This window comes from Peromyscus maniculatus, chromosome 8 (genome assembly GCF_049852395.1).
Source record: "Peromyscus maniculatus bairdii isolate BWxNUB_F1_BW_parent chromosome 8, HU_Pman_BW_mat_3.1, whole genome shotgun sequence".
In the NCBI taxonomy this organism is placed as follows: domain Eukaryota; kingdom Metazoa; phylum Chordata; class Mammalia; order Rodentia; family Cricetidae; genus Peromyscus; species Peromyscus maniculatus.
The window spans coordinates 103,122,514-103,150,047 of NC_134859.1; the positions used below are offsets into that span (position 1 = coordinate 103,122,514).

Genomic DNA, 27,534 nt, shown 5'->3' on the forward strand with positions numbered 1-27,534 from the left:
GTGCCACCACATCTGACCTTCCCTTGTAAGGCTTGGTTTGGTTTTTGTCTTTCCTTTTTCTTTTTTTTTTTTGAGACAGGGTCTCTCGATCTAGCTGTGGCTATTATAGGACTTGTTATGTAGACCTCCCTCCCTAGTGCTTAGATTAAGGGTGTATGAGACAACACACTTGGCATTAAACATCTTTCCTATTTATGATTCCTCAGAATAAAAAGAACAGCTCATTTTAAACAAGAAGTTTATTTAAACAACAAGACGCTTGACTTGAAGGGAAAACTATCTAGGATCATTTTGTTCAAGAGTAATTTACCCCTACTTAAAGACAGATCGCCCTACATGTAACAGCTACGTACAAAAAAGTTATAAAATTGTCCTTGGTTTTACAATGATAAATGAAAAACATTAAAATTCTCCAATCAAACAAGGTATGCAAGGATTTTGTTGTTGGGTTCTTTTGTTAAAACGTTGAGAGCAAAATAACTTACTGGAATATAAAGATAAGAGCTGAATGAGCATGCCACTAATGGAGAAAGGGGGATATTTTCACAGAACCAGTACTTTCCCCCCGGACCATCTCCATCTGATGTCAATCAAAACAGAACATTGGCCATTTAGTTTAAAAAAGAAAAAAAAAAGCGCAAATGCTTGTGCACATACACCAGTTACTTTATGTACAATAAAGAAATGGGGACAGGGAAATGAAAGAATAGAGAAAACTATACTGTAGTAGTCAGGATGTGGTGGAACCAAATTGCGGCTTTCTAATTGCGAATGTATTCTTGGTCTATAACAAAATTCTGGAGTAAAGTAGCAGGTTCCCTTTTTAGTAGACACCTCCTGTCTGCTGCTGGAACACATCAATCGTATCTTCATCCTCCATTTCCAACTAGCACAGAAAAGAAAACAAATTTTAAGACCAGTGAAGAACTTAAAATTCTAGTTTTCATGTTAAATTTACAGAAAAGTACAGGTCCCATTTCCACCTCAGGCTTCACTATTAACAGATGTTAGTTTCATAAAAACTGGGCATGGTGACACACAGCTGTCTAAAACCCCCGAATTATGGAGCTCGAGAAATGGAAATGCATGTGATACCAGCCATAGGCTGGTTTTAAGCACTCACCAATCCTACCTCAGTCTGCCAAGTGTTGGGAGTGAAACAGTTTTAATGAACCTAATCATCATCACATGGCTTCACATACACCACATACCTGTAATCTTAGCACCCAGAGATTGAAACAATGCTTTATATTCTGACACCAGCCTAGACTACAATACATGTAATAGTCAAGTCTTCAAAAAACCAAGACTTATCCTAAGTTAAACATCAATAAATATAAACTTTTTAAACGAGGCTCAATACTCTTAGGAAATAATTTGTTAAACATCCCCAAAAGAAAGCATTAGACCAAAATCAAAACTTAAATATTATGTAGTAGCCAGGCATAGTGATGCACTTCTGTAATTGAGACTAGCCTGGTCAACAGAAAGAGTTCCTCGCCAGTGTTTCTGTTTAACAGCTGGTTGTCCTGGAAATCACACTGTAGACCAGGCTGGCCTCACATAGCTCCTCTGCCTGGGATTAAAGGTGAGCACCACCACTGCCAGGCTAAAAAAGAAATTTTCTTAATTCTAGGAACACACAAATGTAAATAAAGGAAGCTGGAAGGTGGTGGCATAAGACTCTAATCCCAGCACTTCAGGAGGCAAAGGCAGATGGATCTCTCTGAGTTCAAGGCTGGTTTACAGAGGGAATTCCAGGACAGGCAGAGCTACATAGTGAGACCCTGTCTAAAGCCTGGAACTCAGAAATCCACCTGCCTCTGCTGGGTTTAAAAGAATGAGCCACCACTGGCCAACAAGTTTTCTTAAATCTTAAAATGATACAGTGGGGGGTGGTGAGATGGCTCAGTGATAAAGAGCATTGGCTACTCTTCCAGAGGTCCTGAGTTCAACTCCCAGCAACCACATGGTGACTCATAACCATGTGCAATGAGATCTGGTGCCTCTTCTGGCCTGTAGGCATACACAAAGGCAGAACACTATATACATAATACATTTTTACAATGTACCAGGGTAACAATTTTAATTGAATACATATTAATTTTTACATTAAAATATCATTTTATGGTAAAAATTTAAATGCCTCAAAACATACATACCACATTTACAAAGGAAATGTTAGCACCTCCTTGTGGTTACAAAACATAACTGACGACTGCCACTAGTGAGAATTTCTTCAGCACATTTTCCCTCAGAAGTCAGACAAGGTAAGTCTTTAAGTCTATTAGTAAAATCACACCTTGATGTTGATGTTCCTGACTATTTAACCCTCTCCACTATTTTAACATTAAAAAATATTTTATGTATACACTTTTCAGAGGCAATTGAAACAGGGCTTCTGCATAACTCTGGGTATCCTGAAATTTCCTCTGCACACCAGGTTAGCATCAGAGTTTTGTCTACCTTTGCTTCCCAAGCGGTGGGATAGGGATATGCCACCACACCCAGCTCAGTATGTATGTTTTGTGTATCATATTCCCATACTAGAGTTATACAGATGGTTGTGAGCCCGTGGGTCCTGGAAAGGAATTCCAGGTCTCCCATGCAAGAGCAACAAGTGCTCTTAACCACTGAACCATAGCTCCAGACAACACACCTCCATTTTCTGAGGGGAGGGGGTAGTGGGGGTAGGATAAAACTGTCTCAATGTCTAACTCTGGCTGTCCCAGAAATCACTATGTAGACCAGGTTGGCCTCCAACTCTGAGATCCATCTGCTTTATCTACCTCCTGAGTGCTAGGATCAAATTAAGGCATATGCCACCATACTCGGCTCCCCTCCAATTTGTATTGGAGAATTAAAGCTGAAAATCCAATCAGGTAGTGGCTCACACTCTGTGATTCCAGGCAGCATTCTCAATGTACTTCAAGGCCAATTCATTAGGAAATAGCACAGGCTATGTCTCAAAAAACGCCAAGCTTGGTTATATGCTCCTGTAAATTGCAGGAGGCAGAGGCATGATCACTATAAAACCCAAAAACCAAAATCCAACAAATTAAAGGTGTAATGCCCAAAAAATCCAATTTAAATTTCTACTCACAAGAATTAGGTGATTTAGGCCAGGAAGAAGTGGTGCATGCCTTTAGTCCTGGCATTAGGGAGTCAGAGGCAGGAAGATCTGAGTTCAAGGCTAGCCCCAACTACAGTACAGACCAAGTTCTAGACCAGTCAGAATAGTCCTGACTCAAAAACAAAAATGAACAAACAAAAAATCAGTGATTAAGGGGGCTGGAGAGATGGCTCAGTGGTTAAGAGCACTGACTGCTCTCCCAGAGGACCCAAGTTCAATTTCCACACCCACATGGCAGGTCAAAACTGTCTGTAACTCCAGTTCCAGAGGATCTGACACCCTTACAGATATACATGTAGGCAAAACACCAATGCACATAAAATTAAAAAAAAAAAAAAAAATCAGTGATTTAAAGTAAAGTCTTAAATTTAAGGAATTTTAGAGGAAAAGGACACAATGCTTCATATAGAGAAAATCATGTATTGCACAGATACATAGTACCTTCAGTGCTATGTCAGAAAATTAAAGGAGATAATAGCATTACCTTTACCAATCAAGCTTGTAAAGAGTCATCTACATGTACATAGTCAAAGCTCAGCAAACAAGAAGAGTTGGCAGACTGAGCCAAGAATAGATGAAAACCAAAGATATGCCCAAAAGAATAGTGAAAAAAAAAATCACTTTAGGCCGGGCAGTGGTGGCGCACGCCTTTAATCCCAGCACTTGGGAGGCAGAGACAGGTGGATCTCTGGGAGTTCGAGGCCAGCCTGGTCTACAGAGCAAGATCCAGGACAGGCACCAAAACTACACAGAGAAACCCTGTCTTGGAAAAAAAAAAAAACAATAAACAAACAAATCACTTTAGCCAGGCATGGTGGCCCAAGCACTCAGGAGGCAGAGGCAGACAAACCTCGAGTTTCAAGGCCAGCCTGGGCTACCGAGTAAAGTCCAGGACAGCCAGGGCTACAGAGGAAATCCTGTCTCAAAACAAATGCACAAACAAAAGAAACACAACACGAGGTGGTGGCACACACCTTTAAGGGAGCAAGTGAGCAAACACACAAAAAGACAGCTGTAACTGTCAGAGACTGTCGGATCAGTGAAACTCCAATGCCAACCAACCCCCAGGTTCAAGGAAGACTCAGTCTCAAAGGAATAATACTTAAAGTAATAGGGCCAGGAACATGATGTCCTCACTGGCCACTAACACGCTCATGCATAAATATAGCAACCATACCCATAAAACATAATTTTCTTAAGAGTACAGAGATTTTTACCTGTGCAGGTGTATCTGTTTCATTGATTGGTTGCCCATCAAACCGGAATCTGATCTGCCTCATTGACAAACCCTAACAAGAGATTAAAAGCAAACAACATATAATCATAAAAAAAAATTCCTATTTTAGTTTTTGTGGACACAAGGTCTCACTATATAGCTCTGGCTGTCCTGGAACTCACTATGTGGACCAAGCTGGATAAAAACTCAGTTTTTCAATAAAATTTCAATAAAAAAACCAATTCCAATAAAACTACAAACATATGTAACCATAAAATTTTGAGGTAATTTATATGATCAACAAAATGCTAACATTTTCTATGTAAGTAAATATTGGTGTTTCTCATACTTAGAGACCGTGTTTCAAAATCAAGATGGTACACACATGCCTGTAGTAATTCCAGCACTTGAGAGGATTAGGAAGTATGAGATCAGCATGGGTTACATGAGATCCATCTCAAACACAAAATACAAGAAAAAGGGGAGGTTAAGGCATTTAATTTTTTAAACTAAATTTTCAAAATATGGGTATTCACATTTTATAGCACCTCTCAATACTAGTCACAATCCAAGTGGTCAGTGTGTTATGTGGCTTCTGGCCATCATCAGACAGATAAGATGTACAGATTAGTATCTGCTGATGAATCTGACAATATGGAGGATCCTAATGTTTAGACTTCAACAGTGTTACTCCATGGGGATTCCACAGAGATTTCTAGAAGTAAAAGTCTGGCCATGAAAGCCTGGCAAGCCAAGTTCAATCCCTGGAAAGGCGGATGGAAATAATTGACTCACTCAAGCTGGGGGTGTGGTAGTTCCAGCACCCAGAACGAAGAGGCAAGTTAATCTGAGTTTGAGGCCAGCCTGGTCTACATAGAAAAACCATGTCTCAAAAAACCAAGCAATAAAAAAGAACTGACTCCCAAGTTTCCACTTAACCTCGGAACATCACATACAATCGAAATTAAACATACAAGGAGAGAGGAATGAGATGGCAGAGGCTAAAGGTGTCCAAGTTTGATACCCCTGATGGAGACGCAGCTCCATCAAGTTGTCCTGACTGCTTTGTTGTTGAGAAGAGTCTAGAAAACCATGGAATTCCCCATGTAGACTCCGATATGTATACCATCAGGCCCCACTCCCCATCTTTTGTTTTTTGTTTTTTTTTAAAGACAGTTTTACTATATGGCCCAGGTTGGCCTGGAACCTAATATGTAGCCTAAGCTGGCTTAGAACTCATTTGTGTGTGGATTTTGTTTGTTTGTTTGTTTTTCCGAGACAGGGTTTCTCTGTGTAGCTTTGCGCCTTTTCCTGGAACTCACTTGGTAGCCCAGGCTGGCCTCGAACTCACAGAGATCCGCCTGGCTCTGCCTCCAAAGTGCTGGGATTAAAGGCGTGCGCCACCACTGCCCGGCATTTGTGTGTGGATTTCTTGGCGGTACATTTGAACATGAGGCATTAGTCTTTTAATAGCATGCACTTACCTCATGTTTTAACGGCAGGGTCTTAGGCAGCTCTCGAACTCACTTTATGATAGAGAATGACATTTAACTCCCCAATCCTGTTTGTACCTTTCTAATGCTGTGCCAAGTTTGTTCAGTGCCGGAGATCAAACCCAGGGCTTTGTGCACACCAGACAACAACTCTACCAACAGACTCCAGTGCCGTCCAACATTACTTTGTGTTCCTTGGTTTTTTGCCTGCATGGCTGTGCAATACTGTCAATCCCCTGCTACTGGAGTTACAGTTGTGAGTGCCATATAGTGCCGAGAACTGAACCCAGGCCTCTGGAAGAGCAGCCAGTGCTCTTAACTGCTGAGCATCTCTCCAGCCATGTCATCCCTAACTGTAGGAACACATTTAACTCCCTCTTAATTGAAATATCTTGTGGGACACCCACTGTTGTAGCTAACTCAAACCCACTCTACCCTCTGCCACTGGAGCTTGTGGACAAGTATATACGATCAAGAACTCACATTGTGGTGAAGAGTGATAAATTGTTGGTACACTTCTAGAATTGATGACTTTATCAGTACGATGTTAGAGAAGATGTCAGGATTACAAAATTAGATCAGATTTTACTAAAATAAACAATGCTGGTTCCTGGAGAAGGGCCTGAAGTGTGAATAGGTTTCCTTGACTTACACTAGATTCTGGCCTTTTTTAAAACCTTTATTGTTTTAGAGTCTATAAAATGTTTCCATTCAACAGAAATACTTTGAAGAATACACCCATTTTTTTAAGGCAATCATGGATAAATAATGTTTTTTGATTAAAAAAAAAACCATAAGGAAGGAGGAATCTTGTCACTTGAATTTCAAGTTATTCTCAACTTGAAGAAAATGGGAATCTCGGTTTGAGTTAGCCACCATGGTGGGTGTCTCACATGGTATTTCAACTAAGAGGGAGCTAGTTATGTGTTCCTTAAGAGTTAGGAATGTCACCGGGCAGTGGTGGTGCACACCTTTAATTGGGAGACAGAGCCAGGTGGATCTCTGTGAGTTCGAGGCCAGTCTGGTCTACAGAGCGAGATCCAGGACACGCACCAAAACTACAGAGAAACCCTGTCTGGAAACACCAAAAACAAACAAAAAAGACTAACAGAATTTAGTTTTTCTTTTTTTTTAATGTACACTGGTGTGTTTCCCTACATGTATGTTTGTATGAGGGTGTCAGGTATCCTGGAAATGGAGTTACAGACAGTTCTGAGCTGCCATGTAGGTGCTGGAAATTGAAGCTGGGTCCTCTGGAAGAGCAGCCAATGCTCTTAACTGCTGAGCCATCTCTCCACTCCAGCCTGTTTTGTTTTTTTTTTTAAACATACAAGTAATTAAGATTCTTGTAGAAGTTGGGCATGTTGTTGCACGCCTTTAATCCCTGTAATCAGGAGGCGGAGGGAGGTGGATCTCAAGTGAGTTCAAGACCAGCCTGGTTTACAAAGCAAGTTCCAGGTCAGGTCTGGTATACAGAGAAAGCCTGTCTTGAAAAATAAAATTACATAGAATATTAAGATTTTCCCCAGAAACCTGAGGGTGGTGAATGTTCAATAGAAGATACCAAATAATTCCTGCCCTCAACCACCTCTTACTGGGGACTGAAATCTGGGCCTCCCCAGGGTAGGCAAATGCTCTATTACTGCACTATGTATATTTCCAACTCTAATAATTCCTTAAAAAAATTTTTTTTTAAACTGGGGCTAGAAAGATGGCCAGCAGTTAGGAGCACCGGCTGTTTGTTCTTCCAGAGGATCCAAGTTCAATTCCCAGCACCACATGGCCGCTTAGAACTGTCTACTGTGGGTCTCAAGGGCTGAACACAATCGGGCTTACAGAGCCATCTCAAAAGGCCCCTTCCCAAATCTTTTTGTTGACTTACTCGTCACCAAAAATTAATACTATGTATTAATTAGCTGGGCAGTATTGGCACGTGCCTTTAATCCCAGCACTTGGGAGGCCAAGACAGATGGGTTTTTGTTTCAGGCAGACAAATATAAGTGTAAGAATGCTAACAAAGGAAATTAACAAAATAAACAAGCCCGGAAGCAGTTCTCTATTATCACGTTATAAAGGAGACATGAAACAGGAAGTATGAAGGCACGTGCCTAAAATCCTGCCAATGGGGCGACTGAAACTAGAGCAGACTTCAAAGCCAATCTAGGCACAAAGTAAGTTGGCTGTCTTGAAAACAAAATGATTTCCAAAATTTTCACATCTTAGACAATCAGTGTAGAACAAGAAAAAATAATCCTATTTCTGTCATTATTACAGCAGATGAACTGGTGTGGGAAACAGAGCTGTCATCTGGAAAGTAGGCTTTGCTTTACTGACTTAGCACTCCAAAGGGAAGCTCGCTTGTAGTTAAACTTGCACTGACTTTCCAACATTTGTCCAAATCAAGAGAATGAGCCTGAGGACTTTAATCCCAGCACTTGTGAGGCAGACAAGTGGATCTCTGTGAGTTCGAGGCCAGCCTGGTCTATAGTGCTAGTTCCAGGACAGCCAGCACTACACAGAGCAACCCTGTCTCAAAATAAACAAAAAAGACAATGAGCCTGGCTTGCTATCCCAGAAATGAGGAGGAAAGGGCAGAGGACTGCTTAGGTTTGAGCCCAGTCTAGTTTACACAGCATGTTCTAGTTAGCCAGTGCTCCACAGGAAGATTGTTTCAGAACAAACCAAAAAACAAAAACCCAACACCTAAATCACAAGGAGAACTTTCTATTTCCTCTCGACATGTATATATTTTTCTATTTAATATACAAATCTCCCTGTAATACAAGTGTTTGGGGCTGGAGAGATGGCACAGCAGTTAAGAGCACCGGCTGTTCTTCCAAAAGACCAAGGTTCTATTCCCAGCACCCATTATGTGGCCTCAATACTGCCTGTAATTCCAGTTCCAGGGGATGCAACTCCCTCATGCAGACATATATGCAGGTGAAACACCAATGCATGTAAAGTAAAAACAAACAAAATTATAAATACATACATATAGTGCTCATGCTTTACTCAAAAGGGTTAAAACTTCCTAACCTCTGGTGCTGGGTGGGTAACAATGGAATAGTGTATGTTTATCATGCATGAATCTGGTTTAAATTCCCAACGTATGTGCACACACAAATGTTGTAATTCCTGTACTTCAGAAAACTGCAATACCAAAGATTGTTTTAAAACTAACTATCACTATCTGTCTCTCTCTCTCAGACAGAGTTTCTCTTTGGTGTAGCCCTGGCTGTCCTGGAACTAGCTCTGTAGAGCAGGCTGAGATCTGCCTGCCTCTGCCTCCTGAGTGCTGGTATTGAAGGCATGTACCACCATCAAGCCCTGCAGATTTCTCGGGTGTTTTGACAGAGGGCAATGCCTAAATGATAAAAGAAAAAAAATTTACAAAGTCCACTTTTTCCTTTGGAACTTGCAAATGAGTCTTATGGATCTAATGAGTTGTTATTGGTTTAGCACTAGAATCATAATACTAAACCTACTACCTGCAAAGTGTACAATACAATAACATTCATCTTACCAAATATTCAAGGCAATATGCTAGTCTGTTTTCTACACATAATTTGGTTGTGTAAATGAATGATTACGTGGAAGTGCACATATTAATTCCTCACCTGTCGTTCACAATAGGCTTTCATTAGTTTACTAAGTGGTGTATGCCTCTTAATCTTAAACTGCACCACAGAACCATCCTGCCCCGCCACCTTCAAATTAATATGATCGTTGTTCTCAGTCTTCACTCCTTCCTGTTGAAAGAAAAATAAGAGTGTAATTTGGAAAATGTGAAACACAAACACCTTTAAAGCAGCAGCAGTCCCAACAGCTCCAGAATCAACAGGTTTCCTTCATTCTCTATCAATCAGCATACAGCTGTTCCCAGCCGCTGCTCTGAAAGATGAGACACCCTGCAGCAAGTGTTACAAGGCTGTTACACTAACACAGACACTAGCAACAGCAACAATACACTTACACTCCTTCGGTTTACTGTATGTGTTTTCGAGGCTGAATTTCCTAAGAAGGCATATTTCCTGTCGTTGCCAAAATTTGTGCTGCCCATAAGCCCGGCTGTCCTTTCTCTTTTCAAAGCGTTTTAAGTGCAACCACTGAAGTGTGTGTGTGTGTGTGTGTGTGTGTGTGTGTGTGTGTGTGTGTGTGTGTGTGTGTGAGAGAGAGAGAGAGAGAGAGAGAGAGAGAACAATTTCATTGCATTCCAAAACTATTGCTACCTTCTTGTTAAAGTTAGCAACCTCCGCTCAATGACCATATCAAATGAACATATCTTAAAAAAGAAAAAAACAAAAAGGCCGTCCCCAACTGAGGGATGTCCCGATTCTCTCTTTAGCGCTGCCAGATTAACGTTTGCTTCGTTTCTAGTTCAGACCTCATTTCTCCCTCCCTCTGCTGTCATGGATCGCATACACCGTCTTCGTGCACGTCTTCCCGCAGACCGCGACCCAAACCGAACTTCGGCCCAATCAAATGTAAATGTCCAAGGCTTCTTCCAGCCGGAGTCCCCCCCTTAGAGTCGAGTCGAGGCGGGAGGGTGCCCTAGTGACGGCCGCGCGTCCCCTGGTCCGCAGCCGAGTCTCCCGGTGCCTCGGAAGGCGCGTTTTCCACTCGAGCCCATCGCGTCTCCGCTCGCACCTCAGCCCACAACTACAAGCAGCAGCCACATGGTCCCCGCCGGGGTCGGGGTTGCTGGGGGCCCGGCCAGGCGGCGCTGCCCCTCCCCCGCGGGGCCCCGGGGCCTCGAGTGGGACCGACTCCGGAATCCCCCGACCGCCGCTGCCCGTGCACGGCCCATTGATTCGCGCGCGGCCCCCGCCCCAGAGGGGAACCCCGGCCCGCAGCGCTCCCGCCGCCGCCGCCGCCGCCGCCCCGGGCTCCGCGCGCCCAACGCTCTCCTCACGCACGCCGGCCGCCGCCGGAGAGCCAGCGCGGGGCCGCTGGGCCCGCGGGCTCCCGCGATGCGCCGCCCGCCCGCCCGTCCGCCCGCCCGCCTCGCGCCGCGCGCGCTCCGAGGCCCTGGGGGCGGGGGAGGGCGGCGGGCCTCCTCGGGCGCGGGCGGGAGGAAGCGAGCCAGAGAGGAAAATGGCGCGGAGCGCCGGGCCCGAGCCGCGGCTGGCCCCGTGGGGGGCCCGGGGCAGGAGTGGGAAGCCCGCGGCGGGCTTCGGCCGGGACCCCGGGCCGCGCCACCCACCGGCCCGCACGGCGAGGCGGCGGCGGCGGCGCCGAGCTCACCTTGGGTTTCTCGTCGGCCATGGCGAGCGCCGGGGTCTCCTCAGCTGCCGCTTCACAAAAGAGGCACCGGGTCCGCACTGGAGGCGCACACAAGCAGCACCAGCAGCGGCAGAAGAAGGAGGCGGCAGCGGTGGACGAGGCAGAGGGCGCGCGCACGTCGTGCGCCCCCTCCCCCCACCCTGCGTGCGCGAGCACGAGCGCCCGGGCCTTCCCATTGGCCGGCGCCTCGCGGGAGCGCGCAACGCTTACATAACCTCCCCGGCCGCCCCCCCACGGCCCGCGCCGCCGCCGCCCGGGCCGGGCGCCCGCTGGAGCGGCGGGAAGCGGCGCGGACGCGCGCGCCGGCCCCGCCGCGGGCGCGCGCCTGGCTCTGGGCGGGGCTGTATTGTCCTCCTTCGGTGGTGGAGCGCAATCAAAATGGCTTCCAGCTGGTCCTCGGCGGCGAGGGCAAGGAAGGCCCGCGGCCCTAGACGTGAGCCCGGGCCTGGGAAGGCAGGCCGGCTCCACGTGGAAGGGGGAGCCTCGACCGGAAAAGCAGCAGCAGCAGCAGCAGCAGCAGCAGGCGCCGAGGAAGACTCTTGCTCAGCAGGACCAGTGCAGCCTTCCGCACATCGGACTTCCCAGTCCCCCATCCTTCTTCACCCTCAACCAGCTTCCCAGCAGGCAGCCTCAAGCACTCGCATCTCTTCCAACCTGTTGGGAACCCTCCCCTGGCTGAGGAGGAATGTTCTCGGACCCACTCAAGAAGCTCCTCGCCAGGGGCGCGTCCCCCAACTTCAAGAGGGCACACTCGCTCTCTGGACCTCAAGCCTACAGGCCAAGCGTTCCCCCCTCTTCTCCAGCACACACTGGAAGTGGGGTCCTCCCGGTGGGCGAGAATCCGGACCTCTGCGCTCTGGGCCCCATCCCGTGACTCGCATTGGCTTTATTATTTCCTGGATCCCTGTATTTCCTTCTACCACTGGAAAAACAATAATTCTCAACTCTATTACCACCATTATGCTCGTCGGCCAAACGGCTTGAAGAAATGCCCGTGCCAGCTGCCTCCACCCCCTCCACTCCCACTCACTCCTGAATCCACTGCAATCTGTTGCATCCCCATAGCTCCACTAAAACTCTACAAGGTCACCTTGCCGAATCAGTGATGTGTTAGGTTTCTCGCTCCTATTGAACTCCCTGTGACTTTGCAGAAAACGTTTTTGTTTTCTGTCACCTCGGGCCTGTCCTTTGTCACACCAAAATCTTTCTCTTCATCAAGCATTCTTTTAATTGTTTCTGGGAGTTTTATCACAGGCTTTTTTTCAGTTACTACTATATTTCCTCTACTGGGATGCATCAACCCCTTCCATTACCACTATTTTCTTTTTTTCTTTTTCTTTCTTGAGGCAGGGCTTCTCTGTAGCCTTGGCAGCCTTGGAACTCACTGTAGACCAGGCTGGCCTGGAACTCAGAAAGAGTGCTGGGATTAAAGGCGTGTGCCACCACCGCCCAGGCAGGTCTCCATCTTGTAATCTGCGTGCTATGATCCAAACTCTGCTCCTTATGTTTGCACAGGAAATTCTAACTACGGAGGCATCTCTCTAGCCCTTCTGTTGTTTTTGAGACAGGGTCTCACTCTGTAGCCCAAGCTGGCCACGGACTTGTATTGATCTTTCTGTTGTAGACTCCTGAATGTGGGTTCACAGCATGAGCTATCACACCCGGCCTGCACTTGGCTTTTTCTTTTTAAATGGTTATGGGTATTTTGCTGGGATCAAAGGTGTGCACCACCACCACCTACTTTCTAATGACTCACAAATCTGTATTTTGAGTCCAGATCTTCTACCTTTAAAAAACATTTCTTGCCAGTGTACTCTTGAGGCAGAGCAAACACTCTGAATTGAGACCAGCCTGGCAGAACAGAGTAACCCTGACTCTAAAAACAACAACAATAAATCGTTCTTTTGGGTAGAGCCTAGGGGCACATGTCTTTTTAATCCCAACACTTGGGAGGCAAGACAGGAAGATCTGTGTACATTCCCCAACAGCCGAGACTACATAGTGAGACTGTGTCTTTAAAAAAAAAAAAAAAAAAACCATGTAGTGAGGGCCAATGTTCACACATGCCATGGAAGGGTGCCCACGTGGAGTTCAGAGGACAACTTCTGGAAGTAGGTTCTCTCCTTCCATCTTGTAGGCTCTGGGGACTGAACTCAGCCCATCAGGCCTTTGGGCAAGCCTCTTTAGTCAAGGAACCATCTCACCAGCCCCAAAGCTGTGACTTTGAAACATCTCTCTGCTCATTTGTCCCTGGTGCACTTCAAACTCAGTAGATCCCAATTAATTAAAATGCTTCCTTTTAGCTCGGCCTAGGTGTGTGCTTATCTTTAATCTCGGAGTTCAGCTCTCTGTGAGTTAGAGGCCAGCCTGGGCTATGTGCTATGTTCCAGGTCAGCAAGAGTCACACGGAGAGCAGGGCCGTGGTGGCACCTGCCTTTAATTCCAGCACTATGGAGACCGAGGCAGGCAGATCTCCGTGGTCTGCAGAGTGAGATCCACCATGGCCAGGGCTACACAGAGAAACCCTGTCTTGAAAAAAACAAACAAAAAAGAGTTACAACAAGACCCTATCTCAAAGCCATTAATTAGATAATGAATTAAAATTTATTTTCTGAAATTCGCTGAGTGGAGCTAGGCATGTGGCACATGGCTTTTTTGCCAGTACCTAGGAGGTAGAGTCAGGAAGGTCAGGAATTCAAGGTCATCCTTGGCCACTGGGCGTGGCTACAGAACCAAAAAGCATGGCTCTCTATTGACTTAGGGCCATATGAAACCCCTCTACAAACAATGAAAATAAGTTAATGCCTTCTTAACCTAAAAAAAAAAGTCTTTTCCATCTTTTCTCCATTGTAGATATTCCAAGTTTCTCTGCATGAGTGAGTGAAGAGAAAGGATCCCTGTATGTAAGATCCTGCAGCGGAGACAAGTGAGTGCAAAAAGAAAGAAAGATGAACTCCCTCGTCTAGTAACCTCCAGTGCTGGGGTGACGCAGAAGAAACGAGAGGGAGGACCACCGACAGACACTCCAGGGTCTGGTACCTGCTATGTACCAGACACCAAGGCCGGTAGTTCTCCTTTCTTTTTGAATTTTCAAGACAGGGTTTCTCTGTTTAGCCCTGGCTGGCCTCGAACTCAGAGGTCTGCCTACCTCTGCTTCCCAAGTGCTAGGATCCAAGGTGTGTGCTCCACCACCACCAGGCATCTTTTCCTGAAACATCCCAGTGACTGGAGCAAATACTTGCTACTGAGTCTTGAAAGGGTTAAATAATGTGTGCAATACCACACAGCTTGCAGGGAGTGAACATGGCAGATGCCTGACAGGTACTAGAGACAGAGAAAATGTTTTCCCAGTCTGCGAGGCCCTACCGAACCTCAGACTTTTCATTGCCACGACATGCCTTTCCATCTTATAGAAATGCAGAGATAAATATGTTGTCAAACTCACCCTCATTAGCATGGGGGGGGGCTTTCAATAGCACAAAGATCATTTAAGTATTAACATCCGGGAGACAGGAATCTCTTTATAATATACCCACCCCCACCAAAGTTATACTAAGTTACAAAATCACCTTCAGGCAAAGAAGGAATTTATATACAATGCTTATTAAAATGTGTGAGCGGCATGTATTCCAAAGGCACACAAGAACTCTGCAAAATGAATTTAGGGAACTACTGAAATCACATACAAAGGGCTAGAAATATGGCTCCCTAGTTAAGGGCACCCCAGCAATCTCTTCTGGCCTCTGAGGACATTGTATGCACATCGTGCACAGCATTCATAAAGGCAAAACACATGAAAGAAACAAATATTTAGAGCCGGGTCGTGGTGGCGCACACCTTTAATCCCAGCACTCGAGAGGCAGAGCCAGGTGGATCTCTGTGAGTTCGAGGCCAGCCTGGGCTACCAAGTGAGTTCCAGGAAAGGCGCAAAGCTACACAGAGAAACCCTGTCTCGAAAAAAACCAAAAAAAAAAAAAAAAAAAAAAAGAAACAAATATTTAAAACAACACACACACACACACACACACACACACACACACACATGCAAGGTGAAGGCATAGGCATACAGTGAAGTCTTGTAATGCCAGTTCCTTGGAAGGATGCCAGAGGATCAAATGGTTGAGGCCTACCTGGGCTACATGTGAGGTTAAGGCCAATCTAGGCAGCTCAGGGACTGCTTATCTCAGAAAATTTAAAACAAAAAAAAAAACAAAAAACAAGCTGGGTGGTGGTGGCGCACACCTTTAAACCTAGCACTGGGGAGGCAGAGGCAGGTGGAGCTCTGTAAGTTCAAGGCCAGCCTGGACTACAGAGCAAGTTCCAGGACAGGCTCCAAAGCTACACAGAAAAACTTTGTCTCATTTAAAAAAAAAAAAAAAAAAGATAAGAAAAGAAGGAACCAAGCCAGGCGTTGGTGGCGCACGCCTTTAATCCCAGCACTCGGGAGGCAGAGCCAGGCGGATCTCTGTGAGTTCGAGGCCAGCCTGGGCTACCAAGTGAGCTCCAGGAAAGGCGCAAAGCTACACAGAGAAACCCTGTCTCGAAAAACCAAAAAAAAAAAAAAAAAAAAAGAAAAGAAGGAACCAGTGAGAGAGAGGAGGGCCTCTGGTAGACACTTGCCTAGCCCAGGAAATAGTCCCCAGCGCCATAAAATACCATACTGAAAAGCTTCTGTTCTAATATCCATGAAGGGCCAGAGAAATGGCTCAGCAGGTAAAGGCACTTGCCACCACGCTGATGGACCAATTTCTGTAGAAACCACCTGGTGGAAAGAGAGAACCAATTTCCAAAAGTTGGCATTTGGCACATGTACAAATGTTTTGCCCAAATAAATAAATATAAACAAAGAAACAAGGGGGGGGACACAATTAGGGGCTACGGGCTACACAGATGGATTACTGGTTAAGAGTGCTTGCTGCTTTTGCAGAGGACTGGAGTTCAGTTCAAAACCACCTGTAACTCCAGCTCTAAGGAAACCAACAAATATCAGAGAAAAAGGAAGTGCAGTGAGTTTACACAGGAAAGGCTAACAGCAGCCATTAACTGAGTGATTACAAGTGAGGAGACCGGCTGAGTCCTTAATCCTCAAGAAGCCTGTATAATAATTATCTTCCCAGAGAGGCCACACAACTTGTCAACCACCCTGAAGGGGTCCAGATCTTATGGAATGCAGGCCTTGTGACTCAGACCCCAGACCTTAATTTCCAAAGGGCTGTAAATTCATTCACTATCGTAGAAGGCTACAGAGGAAAAAGGAAAGAAAGAAAGAAGAAAAGGAAGGAAGGAAGGAAGGAAGGAAGGAAGGAAGGAAGGAAGGAAGGAAGGAAGGAAAGAAGGGGGAGAGAGGGAGGGAGACAGGAAGGGAGGGAGGGAGGCTGAATGTAGCTCAGTTGGTAGAGTATTTGTCTAGCATACACTAAACTCCGGGTTTGAACCTCTGAATGATGTCAAGTCATATACCTTTAATGCCAGAACATAGGAGACAGGAACAGGCAGATCTGTGAGTTCCAGACTAGCCTGAGCTACCTAGTGAGAGCTTGTCTCAGGAGAAAAACAAAGTTTAAGGTCAGCCTTGGTCATATAGCAAGTTTGAGGCCAGCCTGGGTTATATGAGACCAGTCCCATAAGTGCCAGTCATTTTCCAACAGCTAATGTAATTTATGAATCAAGTGAAGGGATTAATAAAAGCCAGACATGGTTGTACATATTCAGAAAGCTAAGGCTTGACTAGGGACTGCAAGGCTGTGGGCAGCCTAGGCGACATAGCAAGACCCTGGAAACCAGACCCGCACACAAGCGAGCACAGAGGAGGAGGTGGAGAGATGACCCAGAAGTTTAGAGTATCTGCTGCTCTTTTTGTTGCTGTTCTTTTTTACATTTGTGTTGGGATAATCTTTTTGTACACTGTGTGAAGACTTGTCTCTTTTTAACCTCACCTGCCTAAGGTCAATAGCTAGGAAGAGAGGGTCGGCGGAACTTCCAGGCAGTACAGGAACTCTGGGAAAGAGTCTGAGGTGGGAGTTTTACCAGCCAGACTCAGAGGAAGTCAGGCATACGGAACTGAGGACAGGTAATGTGCCACATGGCAGAATGTAGATTAACATAAAAGGGTTAGTTTAAGTTTTAAGAGCTAGTTGGGGACAAGCCTAAGCTAAGATCAAGCTTTCATAATTAATAAAAAGTCTCCGCATCAGCTGGGTGGCAGTGGCTCACACCTTTAATCTCAGCATTCAGGATGAGAGGCAGGTGAATCTGAGTTTGAGGCCAGCCTGGTCTACAGAGCAAGTTCCAGGACAGCCAAGGAAATGCTGTCTCAACAAAACAAAACAAAACAAACAAAATGTCTCCATGTCATTGTCCAGGAGCTGGTGATCCAAAAAAAAGACCCTTATAAATTTGTAATTTTATTCATTCTTGTTTTATTTGTGTGTGTGTGTGTGTGTGTGTGTGTGTGTGTGTGTGTGTGTGTGTGTGTGTGTCCCAAGACAGGGTTTCTCTGTGATGTTTTGGTGCCTGTCCTGGATCTCTCTCTGTAGACCAGGCTGGCCTCAAAGTCACAGAGATCTGCCTGCCTCTGCCACCAGAGTGCTGGGATTAAAGGCATGGGCCTCCACCACCTGGCCTTTTTGTTTTTTGAGACAGGGTTTCTCTGCATAACAGCTCTAGCTTTTCTGGAACTTGCTTTATAGACCAGGCTGGCCTTGAACTCCCAGAGATCCACCTGCTTTTGGCTCCCAAATGCTGGGCCCGGCTTCATCTTTGTTGTATGTGTATGCATCAACACCACATGCATACACTGCCCTTGGAAGCCAGAAGAGGACATGGAAGCCCCTGGAACTGCAGTTAGAGGTGGTTGTGAGCCACCATATGGTCGCTGGGAATTGAACTAGTGCTCTTAGAACCAGTACTGTTAGACCAGTATGGGCTGTGTAGTGTATCTGTAGTATCTGAAGCCAAATGCAAATACAAAATACACACAGTGGAAGGAAATTAAATGAACAGGCAAGGACAAGAACCACAGAGCCATGTATAGTTTTTTTTTCTTTTTGTTTTTTTTAAAGATTTATTTATTTTGTTTATTTTTTTATTTTTTTATTTTTTTTATTTTTATTTTTTTTTTTGGTTTTTCAAGACAGGGTTTTTCTGTGTAGTTTTGGTGCCTGTCCTGGATCTTGCTCTGTAGCCCAGGCTGGCCTCGAACTCACAGAGATCCTCCTGGCTCTGCCTCCCAAGTGCTGGGATTAAAGGCATGCACCACCACCGCCCGGCTATTTATTTATTTTGTATACAGCATGTATGACTACAGGTCAGAAGAGCACACCAGATCTCATTACAGATGGTTGTGAGCCACCATGTGGTTGCTGGGAATTGAACTCAGGACCTCTGGAAGAGCAGTCAGTGCTCTTAACCTCTGAGCCATCTCTCCAGTCCTGTTTTTGTTCTTTTTTCAAGACAGGGTTTCTCTCTAACTCTAGCAACCTTGGAACTTGCTCTGTAGACCACACTAGCCTCTCATTCAGAGATTTCCCCCTACCTCTGCCTTCCCTCTCAAGTGTTGGGGTTAAAGGTATGCTCCACTACACTTGGCCCATTTATAACTTTGACCCCACCTCTACCCCCTAGCCAGGAAATAAATATAAATGAACTCATAATATGGATGTTAAGCATGCATACTTTATGCTGTCCATTGGTCTCTCAGTTCTAAGAATGTCTGGTGGGGTCCTTGATCCGATTCTGTGAGCACTACAGGAATACTGCCTGCCTGCTTCCTCGGTGCCTGGGGAAATCTAGAGGCAGATGGTGATGATGTTCCAAAGACCTTCCAACTGGTTCATTTCAAGAGACATGAAACCTAAGATTTTAGCAGCGGTCACTGTGAAGAACCAAGTATATAATCCTTTAAATTCAACAGTTGGAGCTGGAGAGAAAGGGGTCTGAGGTTAAGAGCACATGGTGCTCTTACAGCTTACCAGGGTTCAGCTCCCAGCAGCTCACAACCAACCTGTAATGGGGATCTGATGCCCTCTGCTGGTCTCTGTGGGTACCTTTACATTCATGGTGTACATACATACATGAAGGCACACGCACACTCGCAGAGATATAAAAGAAAATTAGAAAATAAATAATTGCCAGGCGGTGGTGATGCATGTCTATTAAAATCCCAGTATTTGGGAGGCAGAGAGAAGTGGATCTCTGAGTTCAAGGCCAGCTGGTCTATAGAATGAGTTCTGGGACAACCAAGGCTACCCAGTGAAACCCTGTCTGGGGGAGGGTGGAATACAAAACGAGGTGTATGACTTCTGAGGAATGACACCTGAGGTTGACCTCTGGTCCCTACAGGCATGGGCACATCTGTTTGTGCATTTGTATGCAGGTTTCAGAAGCATTGCTCTAAGTTATATGTGTCTAATATGTACATGGATAGTCTTGGAATACAAATGCATTGCACAATAAGTATATTAATATTCGGTGAGTGGGGACGGGGTGGGGGAACTGGGTGATAGATTACAGCCTAGCCTATGGCTATGAGTTTCACCCCAGCAGCACACACACTTTTAAGATAGGATTTCTCATTGGGACCTAGGGCTCACCATATGGCTATACTTGCTGGCCAGTGAGCCCCAGGGATCCAAATCCACTTGCCTCTGCTTTCCACTGCACAAATTACCAGCTATTAAAACTTTCAATTATATATATATATATATATATATATATATATATATATATATATACAATTATATTGTATACACATATATAATTTAACTTTATTTAATGTACATTGGTGTGAAGGTATCAGATCCCCTGGAACTGGAGTTACAGACAGTTCTCATGTGGGTGCTGGGAATTGAACCTGGGTCCTCCAGAAGAGCAGTCAGTGCTCCCAACTGCTAAGCCATCTCTCCAGCCCTTGTTTATATATTTTTGAGATAGGGTCTCACTGTGTAGCCCTGGCCTAGAACTCACTATGTAGAGCAGGATGGCCTCTAACTCATAGAAATCCACTTACCTCTGCTTCCCTAGAACTGGAGCTAAACCCCTGTGACACCATTGCCCAGGTACACACCCAGATTTTTCATTTGAGTGTTGGAGACTGAACTCAGGTTCTCATGTTTGCAAAGCAAAGACTCTATCAACTGGTTTATCTTACTACTTCTTTGCCTTTGAGTTTTTTTTAATGCGATATTGGGTATATATTCATGTAAAACAGATGTACAAATGAAACATTCACTGATTTTAAAAAACCTAAAAATTTATTTTAAAACAATTCTTTAGTTTATGCATAATTTTACCATTTATAAAAGAGAGAAGCTAATTTGCATGTTAATTAATGAATGAGCTTGTTTCTTTTTAACATAAAGAGATAAATCTTCACTAAGTATTTGATGATGCAGGATGAAGAGCACCTTCAGTGTTTTCTAGGGTTGGTGGATGTTTTGATTTCTGTATGTATACATGTTTGTGAGGATGGGTGTACATGTGTGATTGGGTGTGTGTAGAGACTAGAGGACAATTTTGGGTGTCATTCCATAGAATCTCACTATGCAGTCCTGGCTGTCCTGGAACTCACAGAGATCTGCCTACCTCTGTTTCCCAGGACTTCTTCCAGGGCTGAGATTAAAGGTGTGGGCCACCATTCTTGAAACATTGTTTGGTAAATATGTATTCCAAAATGTCAGAAAAGGGCTGTGATAAACTGGCCATGGTGGTCCTGCCTGTCAATCTAGTACCTGGAAAGTGAGACAAGCCGATCTCTGGCCTACAGAGAGTTTCATGCCAGGGTTACAGTTATATCTTGTTTCAAGTTATACCTTGGAGACTTGAAGACAAGCCTGTGGGAATAGCTATGGGGAATAAACTTGATTAAGTTAATTAAGATTGGAAGACCCGGGGTTGGGGATTTAGCTCAGTGGTAGAGTGCTTGCCTAGCAAGCACAAGGCCCTGGGTTTGGTCCTCAGCTCTGGAAAAAAAAAAAAAGATTGGAAGACCCATCCACTGTGGGTGGCATCATTCCCTGGGCTGGAATACTGGACTGTATGAATAGGAGAAAGTGAGTTTGGTACAAGAGTTCATCACTGTCTTCTTTCTTTCTTTTCTCTTCTTTCTTTCCTTTTTCTTTTTCTTTCTTTCTTTTTTTTTTTTTGGTTTTTCGAGACAGGGTTTCTCTGTAGCTTTGGAGCCTGTCCTGGACTAGCTCTATAGACCAGGCTGGCCTTGAACTCACAGAGATCCGCCTGCCTCTGCCTCCTGAGTGCTGGGATTACAGGCGTGTGCCACCAGTGCCCATCTGTTTTCTTTCTTTCTTTCTTTCTTTTAATTAATGAGACCATGTCTTACTGTGTATCCCTGGTTAGCTTGAGCTCGCAGATATTCTCCTGCCTCTACTTCTCAAGTGTTGAGATTTAAGGATGTGTGCCACCATGCCCAGCATCATTCTATTTTATTTTCAGGTGGGAATGTAACATGGTGAGCTTCCTCAAGTTCCTGCTGCTGTGACTTCTCTATCATGTTGGGCTGTAATCTTTAAAATGTGAGTTGAAATAAACCCTTTCTCCTTTAAATTACTCTTTATTTACTCATTCTTTTTGTTGTTGTTGTTGAATAAGATACAGGGTTTCTCTGTGTAACAGCCCTCACTGCCTTGGAACTTACTTGGTAGACCAGGCTGGCTGGCCTCCAGCTCACAGAGATCTGCCTGTTTCTGCCTCCCACCTGCTTGGATTAAAGGCGTGTACCACCACTGCCCTACTCTTTTCTTTTTTAAATTTATTTTTATTATTTTAATTATGTGTATGCACATGAATGCAAGTCCCTGGGAGCTGGGGTTACAGGCAGTTGTAAGCCACCCGCTGTGGCTGCTGGGGATTGAACTCAGGTCTTCAGGAAGAGCAGAGTTTGCTCTTAACCACTGAGCCATCTCTCTAGCCTAAAGACCCTGTTTCAAAAAAACAAAAACATACCACCACCACCATCCCATCCCCCCCCAAACCCCCCCCTCTGCCAACAAACAAACAAAAAACATCAACAAAACAAAAACATAGTTCAAGGTCAGACTGGGCAACATGGCCCACACCTTTAATCCCAGCATTTGGGAGGCAAAGGTATGTCTTCTTTCAACACTCAGACATCTTAGTTTGGTGGTGAGTTTGTCTGAACTATTTCTTTCACAGACAACATTTTGCTCCTTTTTTTTTCTTTTTTTCTTTTTCTTTCTTTCTTTCTTTCTTTTTTTTTTTTGTGATACAGGGCTTCTCTGTGTAACCCTGGCTGTCCTGGATCTTGCTCTGTAGACCAGGCTGGCCTCCTCTTTCTGCCTGCTTCTCCAGGGCTGGGACTAAGGTGTATGCAACCACCTCACTGCTGAATTATTTTTTTTGTTCATTGCATGTTCAGGAATCTTTTACTATTGCTAGGTATTTTGTGATTTCCAACCTTCAGGTATATGACTGGATATGGGCCATGATCCACAGTTTGAGAAGCTGGGACTTGTGAAATAGTCCTGTAAGTTGACTTTTGTTGCTGATTTTTGTTTGCTTGTGTAGAAACAGAGTTTCACTGTAGCAATGGGGACAGGCTGGAACTCACTATGTATCCTCTTCTGGCCTCTTCCTCCCTGAAATCCCCGTCAGACTCCTGAGTGCTCCTGAGCAGACAAGAGCCATTGCTTTTAGCTTACGGGACTTTGTGATTTCTGAGTCTATGAAGATAGAAGGTAAATGTTAAGTGTGTTATAGAAAAGCAAAACTAAACAAAAATTTAGCCGGAAGTCGTGGTATGCCTTTAATCCTAGCACAGAGATCCACCTGCCTTGGTTTCTGGAGTGCTGGTATTAAAGGCATGTACCACCATGCCTGCCCAGGATGCCTTCTTAAGCACTGACACATCTCTGCAGACCTGGGCTATATCTTTTTTTTTTTTTTTAGTTTTTCGAGACAGGCTTTCTCTGTGTCGTTTTGTACCTTTCCTGGAACTCACTCTGTAGCACAGGCTGGCCTCGAACTCACAAAGATCAGCCTGCCTCTGCCTCCTGGTGCTGGGTTTAAAAGCATCCGCCACCACTGCCTGGCTGGAGACATTTTTGGTTATCACTATCAGTGTACACTATGAGCAACTAGTGCCTACAATCTGGGTATTTTGTTTAATAACCTGTAATAGCCCTGACAGCATATAATTATCTAGTCCAGCTGGGTCTGGTGGCCTGTGCCCTTAATCCCAACACTAGGAAGGCAAAAACAGTTGGATTTTTGTGAGTTCTAGGCAAGTATGGTCAACATAGTGAGTTCTAGGCCAGCCAGAGCTATGCAGTGATACCCTGTCTTAAAAAAAAACAAAACACCAACAAACAAAACTATTAAGTCCAAAGTATCAATACTGCAGAATTGAAAAAGATTCACTTTATTCTTTTTGTTTTGTTTTTTCAAGACAGGATTTCTCTGTGTAGCCCAAGCTGTCTTGGATCTCGTTCTGTAGATCAGGCTAGTCTTGAACTCAGAGATCATCCTACCTCTGCCTCCTGAGTGCACACACACACACACACACACACACCACAAAATTCAAGTAACTGGCTGGGCTTATCTTTAATATGTGGGGGATCATATCTTTAACTCCCAGAACTCAGGAGGCAGAGGCAGGTGGATTTCTGTAGTTCCAGGCCAGCCTGGTCTACAGTTAATTTCAGGACAGCCAGGACAGTTACACAGAGAAACCCTGTCACAATAAACAAACAAACAAAACAACAACAATCACAACAACAAAAGAATAACTTTTTTTTTTTTACTTTAAAAATACACTGTTGGTGTCAGTGATTATAATAGCACTGTGAAACTTCTGGGAAAAGCAGCAGGATTCATGTGGTAAATCAGTTGTGCTTTGTGTAAATTTATGTTTTAAAAAAAATATACATATTTTAAGATATAACTTTAAAAATATTTTAAGTTTACAGTAAATTTAATATTTTTAAAAAAGTATTTCATTTGTTTGTATACTGGTGTTTTGCCTGCATGTCTGTGTGCCGTGTGTGTGTGTGTGTGTGTGTGTGTGTGTGTGTGTGTGTGTGTCTGTGGCTGTCTCTCTGGTGACCGCAGAGGCCAGAAGAGGGCATCGCATCTTCTGGTACTGTTGTTTCACATGGTGTGAATGCTTTGACTTGAACCAGGGTCTTCTGGCAGAGCACCAAGTGCTCCACTACTGACCCCAACATGCCAGCCCCCTAAATTTTGTTATGGATGGCTTATTTCAGTGGTAAGGATTTGTTTGAAATTTTGATGGCAAAGGATTTTTAAAGAAAAATAAAGATTTCCTTAACAACCTGTGGGGTTTTCTTTGTTTTTTGAGACAGGGTCTCATTTAGCCCTGGTGTGAGCTCAAACCTTGCTATATAGCTAACGCTGGTCCTGAACTCTCAATTTTCCAGTCTCCACTTCCCAAGTGCTGTGATTCCCAGCTTGTGCCACCGTTCCCTACTTCCAAGTTATATATGTCCACCAATTTAAGTAGGTCATTCAGAATAATCCCAAGGAAAAAAAGTTGCCAGTATGTAAAAGGTTGATGATGTCTCATTCTTTGGGGGTGGCAGTGGCCGCGGCTAATTCCAAAATAAGCGCGTTATGCTTGTCGGAGTTCGGAAAAGGGGCAGTGAAAAATCTAATAACATACATGGATCAGGAGGAGACGGTTCACAACCACCACGAAGAGATAAAGTGGGCTTATTGAAGCCAAGAAACTGCTGTCCAAGAGGATGAGCCATTCCACGCCCACGCATGCGCACACCTTCCCAGCCGCCGCCTCTCCCGCCATCTCCGGGGGCCTTCTTCTCGCCAGGTGTGGGACTGTCCGCGGCGCCGCCTGATTCGTTGGGAGCATTCCGCGAGGTCAGGTGGCTCCTTGCACTGTTTTTCCTGAGTTGTTGTCTCGGGCAGGATGGTGTCACACGAATGGAAGGCTGCAGAGGGCTGGGTCGTGGCTGAGACGAAGGGCTCTGCTGCGTTGAGGTGTGCAGGCACTGCGGAAGCCGCCCTGGCGGGGGTCCTCTTTGGCAGCTGGCTGTGAGCGGGAGGCCTGAGTGGAGAGCATCGGCAGCGCGGCGAGGTTCCGCTCGCAGGGCCGCCCGCTATGGAGGAGCTCGATTGCGAGCCCGCAGTAACTGTAAGGGCGCCCGAGAGAGGCTTGTTTTGTCGCTCAGTGAGGGCTGCGTCTCCTTGGTCACTGCAGGCTTGCCTCCCTAGCTGCGGGACCACGCTTCTTCCTGGGCTCGTTGCCACCGGCCGGGATGTCAGATGGAGTGGGAACTTGGTTAGGGCGGGGGCGGTCCCTAGGCTTCGGCTCCTGACCACTCATCCGGCCGCCGAGGCCCCACGGCATCCCGCTCATCCCTTGTCTTTCTGACCTTCCTGCTTCTCTAGTTTTCCCCTTCGGGCTTTAGAGTGACCTCGGTGTAAACCCCGCATTAGCTTCTACCTCTGCTACGCTGGCCCGAGGCTTGATAAATGCGTCGTTTATTCTCAGGAGAGTATAGACTACCAGTTTTTGCCGATTTGTATTCTGTTCCTCTTGGACTTAGAACATATTTTTAATTGTGTATGTATCTGAGTATGTGCAGGGGCATCGGATACCACCTGTGCTGGAGTTAGCCGCCTAACGTAGGTGCTGGGAACCGAACTCCAGCCCTTTGCAACAACATTAAACGCACTTACCTTCTGGGCCCTCTTTCCAGCACCTTTTTTTTATCTAATGTGGATAATCTCTGATAAATTCATAGCCAGGTGTTTCGATGCCCATCTAAGCCCAGGATTTTGGAGGTTGAGGCTGGGGGCTCACCAGTTAAGGCTAGCTTGGTAATTGCGTTGCAAGACCATTCTCCAAAAGCCAGGACGTAACCCCCAGCATTTGGGAAATGGATGCTGGAGTATCAGAAGGCCAGCTTGTTACCTGGGTCCTTATTTACAGGAAAAAAAAAAAAAGTGAGAGCAAATGGGACTTGAATCTTCTGTCTCTTGGTTATCTTGTGAATAATTGATCGTGTGTGTGTGTGTGTGTGTGTGTGTGTGTGTGTGTGTGTGTGTGTGTCCTCGCTCTGTAGACCAGGCTGGCTTCGAACTCATAGAGATCCGCCTGGCTCTGCCTCCCAAGTGCTGGGATTAAAGGTGTGTGCCACCACTGCCAGGCCATAAATGATCTTTATTGGTGTTTTGCCTGTATGTATGTCTGTGTGAGGGTGTTGGATCCTGGAATTATAGTTGTGAGCTGCCATGTGGGCGCTGGGGATTGAACCTGGCTCCTCTGGAAGAGCAGTCAGTGCTCTTAGATGATAGGCCATCTCTCCAGCCCTCCTTCCCGCCCCTTTTTTTCCTTTTTTCTTTGTTTGGTTTTTCAAGACAGGGTTTTCTGTAGACCAGGCTGGCCTCAAACGAGAGATCCACCTGCTGCTGCCTCCTGAGTGCTGGGATTAAAGGTGTGCTCACCACTGCCCAGCCTGACTATGCATTTCTGTGATTACACACTGAATGAGAAGAAAACCCTTACTAGGAGTAACAGTTCTGTGCTTTCTGTTTTGCTAGTGGATTCCAGGCGTGAATTCCAAGAAGAAGCAAATGTGTTTTGACTGGGGTCCTGGGGAGATGCTCCTGTGTGAAACTTCCTTCAACAAAAAAGGTAGTTAGTTCTTGTTCACCTTGTCCTGGCACATTTGTTGACTACCTGGGGCAGAAACTGAAGTTATTTGGCAACATTTTTATTTTTGAAGCTTTCTTTGTTTTTTTTGTTATTTTGAGATGGGGTCCTTCTTTGTAGTTCTAGTAGGCTTGAATTTGTGCAGTCTGCTATGTGGTCCAGGTTAATTTTACTTGAGTTTTGCATCTTCCTCCATCAGCTGCTAGAGTGCTGGGATTTGAGGTGTGAACTGCTGCACTTGACGTTAGCATTTTTTAAATTTATCTTCTATGTATGGGTATTTGGCTAATGCATATCTATGCACCACTTGTGTGTTTGGTGCCTGCAGAGGCCAAAAGAGGGCATTGGATCCCAGGAGCTAGAGTTATATTTTTATGTGAGTTGCCAAGTGAGGTTTTGGGAGTTGAACCTAGGTCCTCTGGAAGAGCAACCTGTGTTTTTTTTGTTTTTGTTTTTGGTTTTTGAGACAAGGTTTTTCTGTGTAGTTTTGGTGCCTGTCCTGAATCTCTCTCTGTGTATCAGGCTGGCCTTGAACTCAGAGATTCACCTGGCTGGGAAAGAAAACAAAACCACCATAAAAACCAAGGATATAGGTATCATCCAGTGGCTCAGTGATAAGGTTCTCTAGCATGTGCAACACTCTTAATAAGATCATCAATACCACCAAAAAAGAGGAAACTGTGTTGTGTTGCCTGCTTGTAGTCCTAGTTCTTGGAAGGCTTAGGCAGTAGGGTTGCCAAGA

General features: G+C 45.2%; 2 protein-coding genes across 6 annotated transcripts in view; one reads left to right on the top strand and one right to left on the bottom strand.

Moving 5' to 3' along the window:
- Positions 1-221: 221 nt before the first annotated feature.
- Sumo2 (small ubiquitin like modifier 2) lies at positions 222-11,267 on the bottom strand. The gene is made up of 4 exons (XM_076543726.1): positions 11,087-11,267; positions 9,460-9,591; positions 4,351-4,422; positions 222-886 (listed from the first exon to the last, which is right to left on the bottom strand). The coding sequence occupies exons 1-4, from the start codon at positions 11,105-11,107 to the stop codon at positions 824-826; spliced, it is 288 nt and encodes a 95-aa protein (XP_076399841.1). The 5' UTR covers positions 11,108-11,267; the 3' UTR covers positions 222-823.
- Positions 11,268-11,477: 210 nt separating this feature from the next.
- Positions 11,478-27,534, top strand: part of Nup85 (nucleoporin 85) — a 32,664-nt gene continuing 16,607 nt past the window's right edge. The window contains exons 1-3 of one of the 5 annotated variants that reach the window (XM_076543718.1): positions 11,478-14,190; positions 21,575-21,654; positions 26,681-26,774. In XM_076543718.1, coding sequence (XP_076399833.1) covers positions 26,714-26,774 — 61 coding nt within the window. In that variant the 5' untranslated portion in view covers positions 11,478-14,190; positions 21,575-21,654; positions 26,681-26,713. Of the gene's footprint in view, positions 14,191-21,574; positions 21,655-25,005; positions 25,269-26,497; positions 26,575-26,680; positions 26,775-27,534 lie in introns of those variants that run through there. The other 4 variants (XM_076543719.1, XM_076543720.1, XM_006993624.4 and 1 more) reach the window with 4 other exon arrangements.